The sequence below is a fragment of the Mercenaria mercenaria genome, unplaced genomic scaffold, assembly GCF_021730395.1.
Source record: "Mercenaria mercenaria strain notata unplaced genomic scaffold, MADL_Memer_1 contig_3794, whole genome shotgun sequence".
NCBI classification, from domain to species: Eukaryota; Metazoa; Mollusca; class Bivalvia; order Venerida; family Veneridae; genus Mercenaria; species Mercenaria mercenaria.
Window position 1 is genome coordinate 1 of NW_026461968.1, and position 17,101 is coordinate 17,101.

General features: G+C 36.8%; 1 protein-coding gene across 1 annotated transcript; it reads right to left on the minus strand.

Annotated features, from left to right (window-relative positions):
• Positions 1-3,250: 3,250 nt before the first annotated feature.
• Positions 3,251-15,158, minus strand: LOC128553407 (uncharacterized). Its single transcript, XM_053534549.1, has 5 exons — positions 15,138-15,158; positions 11,459-11,595; positions 9,145-9,247; positions 5,254-5,358; positions 3,251-3,574 (listed from the first exon to the last, which is right to left on the minus strand). Exons 2-5 carry the CDS (start codon positions 11,563-11,565, stop codon positions 3,443-3,445), a joined length of 447 nt encoding a protein of 148 aa, XP_053390524.1. The 5' UTR covers positions 11,566-11,595; positions 15,138-15,158; the 3' UTR covers positions 3,251-3,442.
• Positions 15,159-17,101: the final 1,943 nt, after the last annotated feature.

Here is a 17,101-nt window from a genome sequence, read left to right on the forward strand (position 1 = left end):
GATCCATCATGCATATTTCTTCTGGATTTGCCAGATCCTTCGGGCATTGAAATATGAGTAATTTCAGCATGCAGTTGACCATCATGAATCTTGAAATATTCATTACTTTGCATGACATTTTCAATTTCTTGAAGCAAAGTTTCCCCCGTCACTGCTGAAGCATTGTCAAATGGGACGTGTATTCCAAGTTTCAAACTGGGATGATCAATAGAGACTCGAACTTTATCTCTTGTCTTGGTCTGACACTCCCCTCTCATCTTGTCTACCATAGCATTGAATAGTTTGTAGGTAAAGTCATACGGCTGGTCATAGGGTTTGAATGTAACATCGTACACTTTACTTTGTGTCTTGAATTTTCTTGATTTTCGCTCCATTCTTTCGTACTGAGGCTGAATTCTTCTTCTTAATGATTTTTATAATAACTTTATATCTCTTGTACATTTATCAACTGAGAACAGTTATAAAACCATCACTAAGCTGTGGAACTGAGGCGTGCATTGAGAAAACGACAATGAGCCAAGTCTTACCCAAATAAAACCTATTTTCCTACGATTGCAAATTCTGGCAATTTTGTCCCAAAACAAGAAAGACCTATACTATTGAATGAGACATAGAACAACAAATTTTACTGTCAAATGCATGAATTATTATACCCTGAAAAGCGCTCATTTTTTAACTATTTTTCAGCCATGTTTGTCTGGGTTTTTTTCAGTTTCAAATTAGAAGGTTTACAAAATTACGTTAAACAAACTTTGAACCTTTGTTTTTCTGTCATATCTTTGTTACTATTGCTTATATCTTACTTTAACTTCACACAAACATTGTCCGGTATACAAACAATGTTTGTGGCTGAGTCCATTATACCCAACGTCAAGGTCACCAAGGTCTTATACTTAGGTTATTTTTAAGGTTAAAGTTTTTCAGCAACCTTTCTTTTTCTACTATTGCTTATATCTTTCTGTAACTTCACATAGACATTGTCCAGTATGCAAACAAAGTATGTATAGGGGCTGAGCCCATTATACCCAAGGTCTAGGTCACCAAGGTGTTATACTTCGGTTATTTTTAAGGTTTAAATTTTTTTGGCAACCTTTGTTTTTCTGTCATAACTTTGTTACTTTTGCTTATGTTACTGTAAGTTCTCATTGTCCAGCATACAAACATAGTATATGCAGCGGCTGGGCCCATTATACCCAAGGTCAAAGTCACAAAGGAGTTCTACTTGGAATTATTTTCATGTTAAATTTTTTCAAAAGTTTTATTAATAGACATATCTTTGTTACTTTAAAAGATAATGACTTGAAATTAAAATTATTTCTTTATAATCATCATCTGCATGTGTGGTTACATACCCAATAACTCTAATTGTTTGTGTTTTTTTTTTGACAGAATTATGCCCCTTTTGTACTTACTTTTGCAATCTTTGATTTCTGGATATAACTATTATGTTTAAGTCAGCTTTTCTCATAAACTATCAAAGCTATTGCAACAGTTTTTCACCATTATAAGCGGACGCTGTTTAATAAGAAACATAACACTATCCTGCTTTTTGCAAGATGATGGCCTTTTTTATACGCCCGTTTGAAAACAACAGTATGGAATATTCCTTACACTTTTAAATACATTTTTGTATTAAACATTGAAGGGCGCCATTAAAGTACTTAGGTACTCGGTCAATCCTGTTTAATGATATATACCATGTATATTGTAAGGAAATATACTCAATTGTTAGTGCGAGATTGGTAAAGTACGCAATTGGTTTTAGCAAATACCCAATTACTTCTGAAAAGGCTGGTTAATGATATTATCTTTACCCCAATTCAAATTTCCAATACCCAATTCAGACAAAAAGTGATGGGTAACTACCCAATTGCACCAAAAAGTTATCTGGAGCTCTGTAACCTGTTACTCTTAAGTGAGAAAATGTACTATGGACATGAAGAAAGTGGTCTACTTGTATGATATTGCAAACTGACCCTTCATTTAGTGCTGGTACATTTTAGTCCGATCCGTCATTTTCTTTTTTTTTCGATGCTTTGTGTTAATAAACATGTTGACATTCGCAAACAAAATGGCTGATTCAATACTTATTGTTTCAAAGCCAAGGAAGGCAAGAAATAGAAAAAATGTTAAAAGTATTTAATGTTAGATTTATTTCTGTCCATTTCAGTTATACAAACATGTATCTCAATGGGTATTAACAGCAATTATGAACAGTGCCGTGTTTTACACTGTGTAACCATTCCAGTTGGTGGTTTTACTGTATAAAACATGGTGGCCGATAACTATTGCAATAGTATAGCAATAGTAACCTGCAATAGAATAGTATCGCAATAGTTTTTCGGCAATATCAATCTATGCAATAGTCAAAATTGTCCTCAATAGTCACTCCTATACTTTAGTAGAGAAATTTAGGTGCTTCCAGTATTGGACTGGAATTACATGGCAATACTTCATTCACTTGTTTTCACGCAAGTGAGACACATACCGGTGTGATTACGGAATGTTTGTGGTGAAAATAAAGATGCAGCTGTCCAGAACTTTGATTTCTCATTGAATCATGTTCTCATATGATTTTTAGCTCGACTATACGAAGTATAAGGAGAGCTATCCTACTCGCGTCGGCGTCTTTTCGCGTCCCCACCTTGGTTAAAGTTTTGGTGCACTTTCTCTTTTTTCAACTTATCTCTGTAATTACTTGATGGATTTGATTCAAACTTGAAATACTTATTCATCATGCTCATCCACATCATCTGACATTAGGGCCACAACTCTGGCACCAATATTTCATGAATTATCCCCCCTTTTCACTTAGATTTTCAGGTTAAAGTTTTGATGCACTTTCACTCTACCTCTGTTATTACTGAATGGATTTGATTCAAACTTTAAATAGTTGTTTAACATTATCACCCACATCATATGACACAAGTTGCATAACTCTGTGACAGCTCTTGTTTGCTGTCTAATGTCTAGATAAATTGTAAATTGCAGGTACCTGTTTAACTCCATGTGTGCCTATTGATGCTGCCAGGAAAGGAGTTCTGTTATCGTCCTTCACCGAAAGTAAGTTTTTGAATAACTGTAAAAATATGAAAAAGTTAAAAAGTTGGTTTAATTCCTGTTAATGCTTATAAATATGCATTATGTATGACATCTATAACCCCTCGTGGTTCAATTCCTACGCATCTGAACTCTGAACCGTGGTAAATCAGAAGATAAACAACTTGAAGGCCTTGATTATTTGCTAATTAGAAATTGACATATGAGTTACAAGTTGTTTTTATAGTGATTTTGTACATTTGTAATGGCTGGGGGTTATAACAGAAGTTCATATGAAATACTTAAATATGCTTTTATGAGTATGTTTGTGTAAAGTTAATAATCTTTGTAACTGTATTCATCTAAAAAAAAAAAAACATTAATTTTTAAAATGTACTACATACTACTTGCGAATGCTCGTCCCCATTGGACTGTTTCTGGTGAATTGAGAAAATATTTCCATGACGTGACTGTAGTTTACCGAACTGTAACTTGCCACAGACAGAATGACTGGTATGCCGTCTTTGTTAATTTCCTGTAAATAAAATAGATTTATCAATATTAAATATTGTAGCGTAGCTAGAGGGGGTTGTCATTTTCCTGTATATACATGCCTAGTGGATATTACACTGATTTTCTTGTCCGAAAATGTTGGCGCAATCTAAAAATAATTTAAAGAATGTGTGTGTCGGCTAAAGGTTATCATTTTTAGCTCCTCTGTCTTTTTAAAAAAAAATGGTGAGTTATTGTCATCACTTGATCGGCGTCTGCGTTGCCTGGTAAAGTTTTATATTTATATCAGCTTTTCTCCTAAACTATGAAAGGTATTGCTTTGAAACTTGCAACACTTGTACACCATCAGTAGCTGACTATGTACAGCAAGAAACAACTCTATTCTTGCAAGAATTATGGGCCTTATGGCCCCTTTTGGACTTAAAAATATCAGATTTCTTGGTTAATTTTTATGTTTAGGTCAACTTTTCTCCTGAACTATCAAAAGTTCTTGCTTTGAAACTTGCAACAGTTGTTCACCATCATAAGCTGACCCTGAACATCAAGAAACAACTCCATCCTGCTTTTTGAAAGAATTATCGCCCTTTCTGGAAAATCATGTTTGGGACATTTTTTCTGTTATACCAATAAATCAGATGAGTGTCAGCAAACGCAAGGCAGTGCTCTTGTTTCTAGGATGCCTCAAGTAAATGGAGTTAATGAGGCAGAATTCTACCACAATATGTAAAGAATGAATGCAAAATAGAAAACGTTTACCACATGTAAGGCCACATTAAAAAAAGTCTTTGTTTGCTGTCTCCCGACCCTACTCTTTTTATGCCCCCGAAGGGAGGCATATTAGTTTTCAACTGTCCGTCCGTTCGTTAGTTATTTGTTAGTTAGTTAGTTCGTCACAACGTTAACTTTTTGCATGAAGGCACTTTACTCGCGGACCACTGCACAAAGGACCTTCAAACTTCACATGCTGATAGTACTTATTGGGTACACCACCCCTACCGACCTTGGGGTCACCAGGTAAAAGGTCAAGGTCACTGGGGCCAACGTTAACTTTTTGGATGAAGGCACTTTACTCACGAACCACTGCACCCAGGACCTTCAAACTTCACCTGCTGATAGTACTTATTGAGTACACCACCCCTACTGACTTTGGGGTCACCAGGTCAAGGTCACAGGGGCCAACGCTAACTTTTTGCATGAAGGCACTTTACTCGCGAACCACTGCACCCAGGACCTTCAGACTTCACATGCTGATATTACTTATTGAGTGCACCACCCCTACTGACTTTGGGGTCACCAGGTCAAAGGTCAAGGTGCTGCGGGGGCATTTGTCACCATTAGTGACAGCTCTTGTTTTTTTCTTCTTTTTTTTTTTGGTGGGGGAAATATACTTTTACCAGTAGAATATATGATTGTTTCTTTACAGAATATTTCTTCTGTAAAAATAAGACAAATCTGTATGTTGTATAAAAGAATGAAATTTTAACTTTCTTACTCATGGTTCGCACAGGCCATGAAAAGTCCTTGAATTTGATGCCTACTCCTTGAAAACTACTTGAATTTTGTAACAGTCAGAAACTACTTGAAAACTACTTGAATTTAGGAAAAAACGTACAAAAGATGGCAAATAGTCCTTAAATTCGTCGGGTGCGAAGTGAAAATGGACAAACATTATAAACAGACCAAAATTTAAATAATTCATACCTTTCCATCAAGCAGTCCTAAGGAACGGGCACATGCTTCTTTCCATGAGACCTCAGATGAATTTGCATAGACTTCATATATTCCTCTACTGTTCTTCACTTTATCCTGTATGTTTCAAAGTGTTTTCGTTAAATGTATTGCCTTTATGCTCAAAACAGAGGACATCAGACAGTGAATGATTTCTCAAGGTAAAAATTACTGGGACATTTGCGAAATCTTGTACACTTTACCTTATATTGCCAGCTTTAAAAGTGGCATTTCAGGCTTCCCAACTTTAAAGTTATTGCCTTTCTAGCATAAATTATGTCTCCCCCAGGAGACATATTGTTTTTGCCCTGTCCGTCCGTCCTTCCGTCCGTCCGTCCGTACGTCACACTTCATTTCCGAGCAATAACTGGAGAACTATTTGACCTAGAACCTTCACACTTCATAGGATTGTAGGGCTACTGGAGTAGACGACCCCTATTGTTTTTGGGATCACTCCATCAAAGGTCAAGGTTACAGGGGCCTGAACATTGAAAACCATTTCCGATCAATAACTAGAGAACCACTTGACCCAGAATATTGAAACTTCATAGGATGATTGGTCATGAAGATTAGATGACCCCTGTTGATTTTGGGGTTACTCCGTCAAAGGTCAAGGTAACAGGGGGCTGAACATTGAAAACCATTTCCGATCAATAACTAGAGAACCTCTTGACCCAGAATGTTGAAACTTCACAGAATGATTGGTCATGAAGAGTAGATGACCCCTATTGATTTTGGGGTCACTCCATCAAAGGTCAAGGTCAGAGTGGCCTGAACATTGAAAACAATTTCCAATCAATAACTAGAGAACCACTTGATCCAGAATGTTGAAACTTGATAGGATGATTGGTCATAAAGAGTAGATGACCCTTATTGATTATGGGATCACTCCGTCAAAGGTCAAGGTCACAGGGGCCTGAACATTGGAAACCATTTCTGATCAATAACTAGAGAACCACTTGACCCAGAATGTTGAAACTTCATAGGGTGATTGTACATGCAAAGTAAATGACTTCTTTCGAATTTGGGATCACTCCATTAAAGGTCAAGGTCACAGGGGCCTGAACATTGAAAACCATTTCGGTCAGTAACTTGAGAACCACTTGACCCAGAATGATGAAACTTCGTAGGATGATTGGTCATGCAGAGTAGATGAACCCTAACGATTTTAGGGTAACTCTGTTAAAAGTCAAGGCCACAGGGGCCTGAACATGGAAAACCATTTCCAATCAATAACTTGAGAACCTCTCGACCCAGAATGTTGAAACTTCATAGTATGATTGATCATGCAGAGTAAATGACCCTTTTTGTTTTTGGGGTCACTCTGTTAAAGGTCAAGGTCACAGGGGCCTGAACATTGATAATCAGTTCCGATCAATAACTTGAGAACCACTTGACCCAGAATGTTGAAACTTCATAGGATGATTGAACATGCAGAGTAGATGACCCCTATTGATTTTGGTAAGTCTATTAAAGGTCGAGGTCATAGTGGCCTGTTCATGTAAAATCATTTTTTGGAAATAACTTGAGAACCACTTAACCTACAATGTTGAAACTTAATAGGATGATTGGACATGCAAAGTAGATGACCCCTAATTATTTTGAGGTCACTTGATCAAAGGTCAAGGTCACAGGAGCCTGAACAGTGACTTGAGAACCACTAGGCCACGAGTGTTGAAATTTAGCGGGATGACTGGATATGCCAAGTAGATGATCCCTATTGCAGCCAACCATCAGTGTCTCTTTGACTTTCGCTCCTGACCCCTATTGACTTCTTGCCTATAGGACTTTGCATTGGGGGAGACTTGCGCTTTTTTACAAAAAGCAATTTCTAGTTTGATATTAGAATACATGTAAAAGATACTTAAATTTTATTCTAACCTTACTCAGTTTTATTTCCAGTTGAAGCAATGATGTTTTGAATTTTTTTTTGGAAATAGTCATGGTGCCTATGCCTGCTTAATTGGGAGAATGAGATATGTTAAATTTTTATAATAACTGTTACAAATCTCTACATTTTGTAACTGAAAGTTGTTTCAAGGGGTTACAGTTTTCAGCAGTAACAAGGCAGTCTGAAAGACAGCTAAATCCCCCGCCACTGCTATGGATAGTGAAAGGGTAAACCTTTGATTTTAGCTGTGACTTTGAGCTTGAACTGACATGGCTGACTTATAAATTCTGCACAATGTCTTGATGAGGTGATCATTTGACCAACGTTTCATGAAAATCCTTCAAGGGGTTTAGGAGATACAGAGCTGAAACCTTTGACCTTCAGTTGTGACCTTGACCTTCAGTTGCCATGGCTGACTCATGAGTTCTTGATGAGGTTATCATTTGACCCAAGTTTGATGAAAATCCTTCAAGGGGTTAAGGAGATACAGAGTGGACACCAAATGGAAGGCTCAAACCTTCGACCCTTAGTTTTGACCTTGACCTTGAGCTGGCATGGTTGACTCATAATTTCTGCACATCGTTCTGATGAGGAAATCATTTGACCCAAGTTTTATAAAATTCCTTCAAGGGGTTTAGGAAATATAGAGCGGACACGAAATGGAAGGCTCAAACCTTTGACCTTCAGTTGTGACCTTGACATTGAGCCGACATGGCTGACTCATAAGTTCTGCACATCGCCTTGATGAGGTGATAGTTTGACCCAAGTTTGATGAAAATCCTTCAAGGGGTTTAGGAGATATAGAGCGGACACAAAATGGAAGGCTCAAACCTTTCACCCTAAGTTGTGACCTTGACCTTGAGCCGGCATGACTGATTGATTGGTTTTGCACATCGTCTTGATGAGGTGATCATTTGACCCAAGTTTTATAAAATTCCTTCAAGGGGTTTAGGAGATATAGAGCGGACACAAAATGGCAGGCTCAAATTTTTGACCTTGAGTTGTGACCTTGACCTTGAACCGACAAGGCTGACTCATGGGCTCTGCACATCGTCTTGATGAGGTGATCATTTGACCAAAGTTTCATGAAAATCCTTCAAGGGGTTTAGGAGATATGGACCGGACACGATTTTGTTACGGACGGAAGGACGGACGCAGACTATTCCTATAATCCCTCCGCCATGGCGGGGGATTAAAATATAGGCCAAAAAAGTCACTGTAAACAAAGGAGGAAATCAAGCTATGTATATTCTGCAATAAGCAATGGTTGAGGCACCGACCAGTATGACAGCATTATGACGTCCGTTATGACAAAAAAATTGCAGCATGACGTCCGATACATTACTCCTTGGGTAAAAGAAGTCCAGCATAGTATTTATTAAAGTATGTCTATTAGCATGTCAGGATGAAAACAATCAAGGCCTTCTTGTGATTTATTTCTAATTTACCATGGTTCATCAGTCAGATGCTTCAGTATTGAACTAATCAGGCTAACGCACTCGTGGTTCAATTCCTACGCGTCTGAACTCCGATCCGTTGTATATCAGGTGATAAACTACTCAAAGGACTTGATTATTTGTTAAATAAACAGTTATGAATAGAAGTTACAATCAATTTTTTTTAAGGTAAAATGCAGTTTCCATTTTTAGCTTGACTGTTCAAAGAATAGTAGAGTTATTGCACTCGCCCTTGCGTTTGCGTGTGCATCAGCGTCGACATCCCGATTTGGTTAAGTGTTAGATGTAAGTTGGTATCTCAGTAACCACTTATTCACTGTGATGAACTGACTTACATTGCACAGGTTCCAGATTTTTTTTTTGTTGCTTTTTTACAAAATTATGCCCATTTTTTGACCTCTAAATTGTTGGTCAAGGTTTTGTATGTAAGCTGGTATCTCAGTACCCACTAATGGGAATGGATTGTAACTGTAGACACTTGTTCACTGTCATCATTTGACATGCATTAAGTAATACCTGAAAAGTTGGTTTTAAGGTGTTGCACTTTTTGTTATGGGCACTTCCCACAAATCTCGCCTCCAGATTTGTTAATCCACAGAAAACTTCAACTTCTATGGCCCTGTTAATTTGTAGTAAAAAGTGTATATGAGATAATGTAATATATTAGAGAGGATATTAAACATTGAGAAGCACCCGAATCATGATATAAATTTATTGGTATTGAAGAGAGGGTTCATTTTCAAGTATTTGCCTACACCTGTATATAGTGGAAAAAAAGTAAATATATTCTTGTATAAAACCACAAGCCTTTCATATTTTGTATGTTACATTGGCTTGTGGTCGTTTACCAAAGCTGTTTAAGTTATACCCCATGGGTGTAGAGGCTGTGCCCCATGGGTGCTCATGTTCTAAGTACACATAAAGGGGGAGATATTGTAAATTGTTCTTGTCCTGAAGGTGCAAGGCCTTTGCATTGGATTTTTAGCTAAACTGAAAACGTTCTAGTATGTATTGCATTTTGCATGCTGGAATGTAATGTTTTTATGAAAGAAGCAAGACTGATACCAGTTGTTTGTTTGTGCAGAAAAACAGATACATGTACGCCCCTTGGAAAGACAGTTCATAGTATGAAAATCTAGTATTAACAGCAAGTTATTTTTTTTTCTGATTGCACACTTTTCACGTTATTGAATGGGTGTATACAGTGAAAAAAGAATCCAAGAATGTATAATTTATAATCCTTAAGTGTTGTTATACATCGACATCTTTACTAAGTATATCTGGCAATGAATTCTCTATTTTTAGCTCACCCGAGCACAATGTGCTCAAGGTGAGTTTTTGTGATAGCCTTATGTCAGTGGTCGTCCGTCAGTCGTCCTTCCGTCATCGTCGTCAACAATTTGACACTCTAGAGGTCACAATTGTGGCCAAATCTTCATGAAACTTGGTCAGAATGTTACCCTCAATAAAATCATGGACGAGTTCGATATTAGGTCATCCGGGATCAAAAACTAGGTCACTAGGTCAAATCAACGAAAAAGCTTGTTAACACTCAAGAGGTCACAATTTTGGCCCAATCATAAATGAAACTTGGTCAAATGTTACCCTCAATAAAATCTTGGACAAGTTCGTTTTTGGGTCATTTGGGTCAGAAACTAGGTCACCAGGTCAAATCAAAGGAAAAGCTTACTAACACTCAGAGTCACAATTTTTGGGCCCTATCTTAATGAAACTTAGTCAACCTAACCTCAATAATATCTTGGACAAGTTCGATATTGGGTCATCAGGTGTCAAAAAGTAGGTCAGCAGGTCAAATCAAAGGAAAAGCTTGTTAACACTGAAGAGGTCACATTTATGACTGTATCTTTTTGAAACTTGGTCAGAATTTTAATCTTGATGATCTCAATGTCCAATTTGAATCTAGGTCATGTAGGGTCAAAAACTAGGTCACCAGGTCAAATCAAAGGAAAAGCTATATAACACTCTCAAGGCCACATTTATGACTATATTATAATGAAACTTGGTCAGAATGTTAATCCTAATAATATATAGGTCAAGTTCATATCTGGGTCCGATTGGGTCAGAAACTAGGTCACTAGGTCAAATCAAAGGAAAAGCTTGTTAACACACTAGAGGCCACATTTATGACTGTATTGTCATGAATTATGGTCAGAATGTTAATCTTGATGATCTTTAGGTCAGATCTAAATCTGGGTCTTATGGGGTCAAAAACTAGGTCACCGGGTCAAATTGAAGGAAAAGCTTGTTAAAACTCTATAGGTCACAATTTTGGCCCAATCTTAATGAAACTTAGTCAGAATGTTACCCTCAATAAAATCTTGGACGAATTCGATATTGGGTCATCTGGGGTCAAAAACTAGGTCACCAGGTCAAATCAAAGGAAAAGCTTGTTAACGCTGTAGAGGCCACATTTATGACTGTATCTTCATGAAACTTGGTCAGAATTTTAATCTTTATGATGTCAAGGTCCAGTTTGAATCTAGGTCATGTAGGGTCAAAAACTAGGTATCTGGGTTAAATCAAAGAAAAAGCTAGTTAACACTCAGAGGCCACATTTATGACCATATCTTAATGAAATTTGGTCAGAATGTTAATCTAATGATTCCTAGGTCATTTTGAGCAATACAGGGCCTTCATGCCCTCTTGTTTGTTGTACATGTCGTTTTTCATAGCAGTGCTGTTTCATAACAGTGAATAATGAAATTGATACTTTTAACAGTTAAAACAAAAGATAACATCAATTTTATTTCACTGAAAATTTCGGTGTTTCATCGAAGAGCTTAAACTGAAAGTAAATTGGATACATTACCTTAAACAGCTGTAATTATCGTTTCCAGGATTCTGATCAAGTACCATCTTCATAGCTTGAACGAGGTGATTTCCTCCCAAGGCATATAAGTTTACTGTAGACAGCATCTCTTCCTTGAAAGAGTCTGTGGATTCCGCCTTTTAATGTATACATGCAAATGCATATTGGCAGGTACAGAAAAAGGTATTTATTTCATTTATATTATTTGCTCAATTTTGCATTCACATGTATTTAGTGAAATATGGAAGCTGTGCTGACCATGGCATTATTTTGTTCCAGGTTTTAGCTCGATTTTTTTGGGGAAAAAAGAAAAGCTATTGCACTCACCCCGAATAAAGTCCAATATCTCTGTTACTATAAAAGCTATTGACTTGAAACTTACAATACTTATTTCAGACCTGGAATTTTTTGCCCACCATCATCAAATCACTCTGCGTCCGTGGTCCGTCCGTCCGTTAACAATTTCTCGTTTTCGCATCTCCTCATAAACTACGGAGGGGATTTTGACCAAACTTTGTCCGAATGATGTATTGGTACCCTAGTTGTGTCCCCCTGAAAATCAGACTGGTTCAGCAATTTTTGACTGAGTTATGGCCCTTTGTTTATTTCTATAATTTACATAGATTTATATAGGGAAAAACTTTGAAAATTTTCTTGTCCAAAACCACAGGGCCTAGGGCTTTGATATTTGGTATGAAGCATCATATAGTGGTTCTCTACCAAGATGATTCAAATTATTTCCCTGGGGTCAAATATGGCCCCGCCCCCGGGGTCACATTGTTTATATAGACTTGTATAGAGAAAAACTTTGAAAACTTCTTGTCCAAAACCACAGGACCTAGGGCTTTGTTGTTTTGTATGTGACATCATCTAGTGGTCATCTACTAAGATTGTTCAAATTACCCCCCTAGGGTCAAATATGGCCCCGCCTGGGGGTCATATGGTTTACATATAGGGAAAAACTTTGAAAATCTTCTTGTCCAAACCACAAAGCCTAGGGCTTTGACATTTGTAAGGTAGCATCATCTAGTGGTTCTCTACCAAGTTTGTTCAAATTATACCCCTAGGTTCAAATATGGCCCCGCCCCCGGGTTCACATGGTTTATATAGACTTGTATAGAGAAAAACTTTGAAAAACTTCTTGTCCAAAACCACAGGACCTAGGGCTTTGTTGTTTTGTATGTGACATCATCTAGTGGTCATCTACTAAGATTGTTCAAATTACCCCCCTAGGGTCAAATATGGCCCCGCCTGGGGGTCATATGGTTTACATATAGGGAAAAACTTTGAAAATCTTCTTGTCCAAACCACAAAGCCTAGGGCTTTGACATTTGTAATGTAGCATCATCTAGTGGTTCTCTACCAAGTTTGTTCAAATTATCCCCCTAGGGTCAAATATGGCCCCGCCCCGGGGGTCACATGGTTCATATAGACTTATATAGGGAAAAGCTTTTAAAATCGTCAGTAACCTATAATATTCAACTTTGGACCACATGCATAGTTTTTTGCCTAGAAAAAACTTTGATCTTGACATTGACCTAGTGACCTACTTTCACATTTTTGAAGGTACAGGCTTCAAATTTGGACCATATGCATAGTTTCGTGTTCCGAAATGAAATTTGACATTGATTTTGACCTAGTGACCTACTGCCACATTTCTCAAGCCACAGCCTTCAAATTTGGACCACGTGCATAGTTTTGTGCACTGGAAAAAACTTTGACCTTGACATTGACCTAGTGACCTACTTTCACATTTTTTGAAGGTACAGGCTTCAAATTTGGACCACTTGCATAGTTTCATGTTCCGAAATGAAATTTCACCTTTATTTTGACCTAGTGACCTACTTTCACATTTCTCAAGCTACAGCCTTCAAATTTTGACCACATGCATAGTTTCGTGTACCGAAAAAAGCTTTGACCTTGACATTGACCTGGTGACCTACTTTCACATTTTTGTAGGTACAGGCTTCAATTTTGGACCACATGCATAGTTTTGTGTTTTCAAAATGAAATTTCACCTTGATTTTGACCTAGTGATCTACTTTCACTTTTCTCAAGCTACAGCCTTCAAATTTGGACCACATGCATAGTTTTGTGTACCGAAATGAACTTTGATCTTCAGAATGACCTAGTGACCTACTTTCACATTTCTCAAGCTACAGGCTTCAAATTTGGACCACGTGCATATTTTTGTGTTCTGAACAGATTTTGAAACCATACATGTATGTTCATAATAAATACAGTTACATTAACAGTTCATTATAAATACAGTTACATTAACAGTTAAAAATAACTTTCCTTTTCATCTGACTGAAATTCATTAAGAGACCATTCCATTAAGAGACCACTTCTTAACAGTCCCTTGGGTGGTCTCTTAATACAATGTCGACTGTATATGGCTAAAACAAGATCAGATAGGGAAAGTAGAATGAGCTGATGTTATACACTAAACCTGAAGATAGTGTCTGTAGTGCTTAGCAGGGGTATAAATTAACACTCAGACCCTACTAGCCACCTGGGTTCCTTACAGGCAAATTCTAGGGGCCCAGCCTAAAAGTTATTGGCCCAGCTATTATTAGCGGGAAAATATACTAACAGTGGTTTAGATCTGCATACTTAATAGGTATTGTAATTTGCTTCCAGCCAATACATCGGCATAGCCAAGATAATGGGTACCCCTGATAATGCACATATGGTGAATTTTAAACTCAATCAAAATTTCATATCTTATCATGTGATTTCAAGGTACATCCTTTGAGCACAAGAATCATCTATCAGGGTTTCCTTCAATTATGCGAAATAAAAAATCGCTGGCAGTTTCAGCATCAGTGGGTGTGTTCAAAACAATTTTTCACAAAAACAAGCCTGGTGACCTATTGTTTTTATTTTTTCATTGTTTTCAGCACAAATTTTCCTATCATATAAATTATGTTAATTTGAAAAAAAAATCTCTGAAAGGAAAAAAACTATTGGAATTCTCTTTAATGAAACTTGGTCAGAATGTTAATCTTGATGATCTTTAGGTCAATAGGTCAGGTGAACGGTACAGGGCCTTTCTCGCCCTCTTGTATAACATACAGCCTCTAAATCTGGATGACATACAGTGTTGCACACCGAATATAACTGAATTTCATTGACCATGAATGTGACCTACTGACTTTCTTAATAGTTTAGCATCAGTTTGTAATTTGAAACATGTAGCTCATATATTACTCACGTCAGCGATCTAGGGTCATCTTGACCCTGTTGTATTTAAGAAATAATAACTTCCAAAGTGTGGTTTATCGTAGAATAACCCAGAGATTTTAGTTGTTACACGTAGAAATAAATCACGAAGGTCGTAGGCCCGAGTGTTATATATTGTTTTGCACAAGAACGAAAACCTAGGGTTATTCTACGATAAATCACACCTAAGAACTTATTTCACTTCTAATTTGACAAACTAGTATCAACAGTGTTAGAGAAGTGGTAACTACTCTTTATGACTGTGTTACATACCTGGATTGAATAACATCATTGCACGCAAGTGGTTTATTGCAGAAAAATCCGGAGATAGATTTTGCTCTACATGTATGTAGGTTATTCGCTGGTCGTGTTAGAATCCATGATAATATATACGAACAGATTAATTTAATTTTTTTTCAAATGAATTTATCATATATGCAGTAAATCACTGTACCTCGTGTCTGTCAACAAGAACAGGAATCTTGTCACCGGTGTTGTTGGGTTTTATTACCAGGCTTTCTTTTATTTCGTTTACCCATTCTGAATTGATGTCTCTCACTGAGAAGGCCGACAGTGCAGGCAATATTTTTTCCCGACAGGAACATTAAATGAACCCTTTGAAATGTTAAATTATTAATGAAGTAATTTTTAAAAACCTAGCACAATGTCGTAATTGGGAAAAAAAAACCTGAAAGGTCTTTAATTTTTGCCCTTTTCTTACTTTGTCCATTGTTCCTTGTTGTAACACGGTTTGTTTTTTTTCTTTTTAAAAAAAACAATCTTAAAACAGGAAATTATTACACAGCTTTTTTTGAATTCCCCAAATATTTACCTTGGGGATTCTCCGGGAAATTTTAGCTAATTAAGAGTTACTCCCTTTAAATAGTTTTGGTTTTTTTGTCTGTTTTTTACCCCATAAAGTCCCCCCTTTTTTTTACCTGTTGAGGGGTTGTTTTCACTAGGCCCCATACATTATTGCGTATGATATGTAAAAACTTTAAACCCAAATTGATTTAAAATTTTTAAAATAACTCCCAATTTATGGAAGTAAACAGTTATATTTTTTTAACCTTTTTTGGGTCTTTTTAGCTACCTGTCAGGGAGGAAAAGGGTGAGTTTTTGTGATCGCACTTCGTCCGACGTGCGTTGCCCCGTCTGTAAATTTTTACTTTAAAAACTTTCCCCTCAAAAAACTGCTAGGCCTTTCACCAACTTCACAAATTTTCCCTTGGGTGAAGCTTAAAAAATATTCAAAGCAGAACTCGGGGTTGCCATGGAAACCCAAAAGCAAAAACTTTAAAATCTTTTTCCCAAAACACGGGGCCTGGGCTTTGATATCTGGTGTATACATCATCTAGCGATCCTCTCCCGAGTTTGTTCAAATTATCCCCTAGGTCAAATATGGCCCCCCCCAGGTCACTATTTTAAAAACTTACATAGGAAAACTTTGAAATCGAATAAAAGACTGTAGCTGAAAAAGGGTTAAGGCCTAAAAAATTAAAACCCCTTGGCAAAAATGTTTGTTTTGAAATAAAACCCCATTAAGATTTCCCCAAAAAAGAATAGCACTTTATTTTTGACAGTGGGGCTACCCTGTGTTCTACAAGAATTTTAGTTATTTCTGTTTTTTTTTTCAGGGACCCCCCCAAACCTATTGCTTTTGCTCTGGAAATTGGGAAATATATAATTTTTTTTTGTCAGAAATAGCATTGGTGAGTTTTTGGAGAGTTTAAAAATGGTAATTGAAATAAACTGAATGAAACGCTTTCAAGCCAAATTTTATGTTAAAAGGCTGTTGACTCTCCTCAACGTGAAACCTGTTCCCACAATGGCTACTTGAATGACCGGGGTCTCTTGTACATGTTTCAGAAAACATTACTTTGAGATAAACTTGCTTAAACTGAATTACATTCTCCCCAAATGAAAAAAAAAAATCATATTTTTTATGTGTACCCTTGATTGTGATTTTCTTTAAATTTTAAACTCCCCGAAGTTTTAAACCCAGTCTTCTTTTTTAAGATGTTTTAATGTAAAAAAAAAATATTTTTTTTTAAGTAGTAGGAGCTAATTTTTCTAAAGTTAAGAATTTTTTCTATCGTACTTGAAAACTTTTATTTTCAAAAGAGAAGAAAAACACGGGGTCAATCGATTTTTTTTATGGGCATTTTTTTCCCCCACAAAGCTTTTTAAAATTTTTTAAAAATTTGAAAAAATGGTGGTTTTTTATATGGAAAATAATAGGTTGGGGCCTAATGAAAAATTTTACGGCAAGGGGGAGGGGTTATCGGGTGAGCCGGCGAACCTGATAACGGGGGACCCGGGCAAGAAAATTTCTCCTTTTTTAGAAAACCCTTTTTTTCTTTTTATCTGTCTTTTCTTCTTTTTCGATTTGGAAATTTTATTTTACAAAAATAGTGT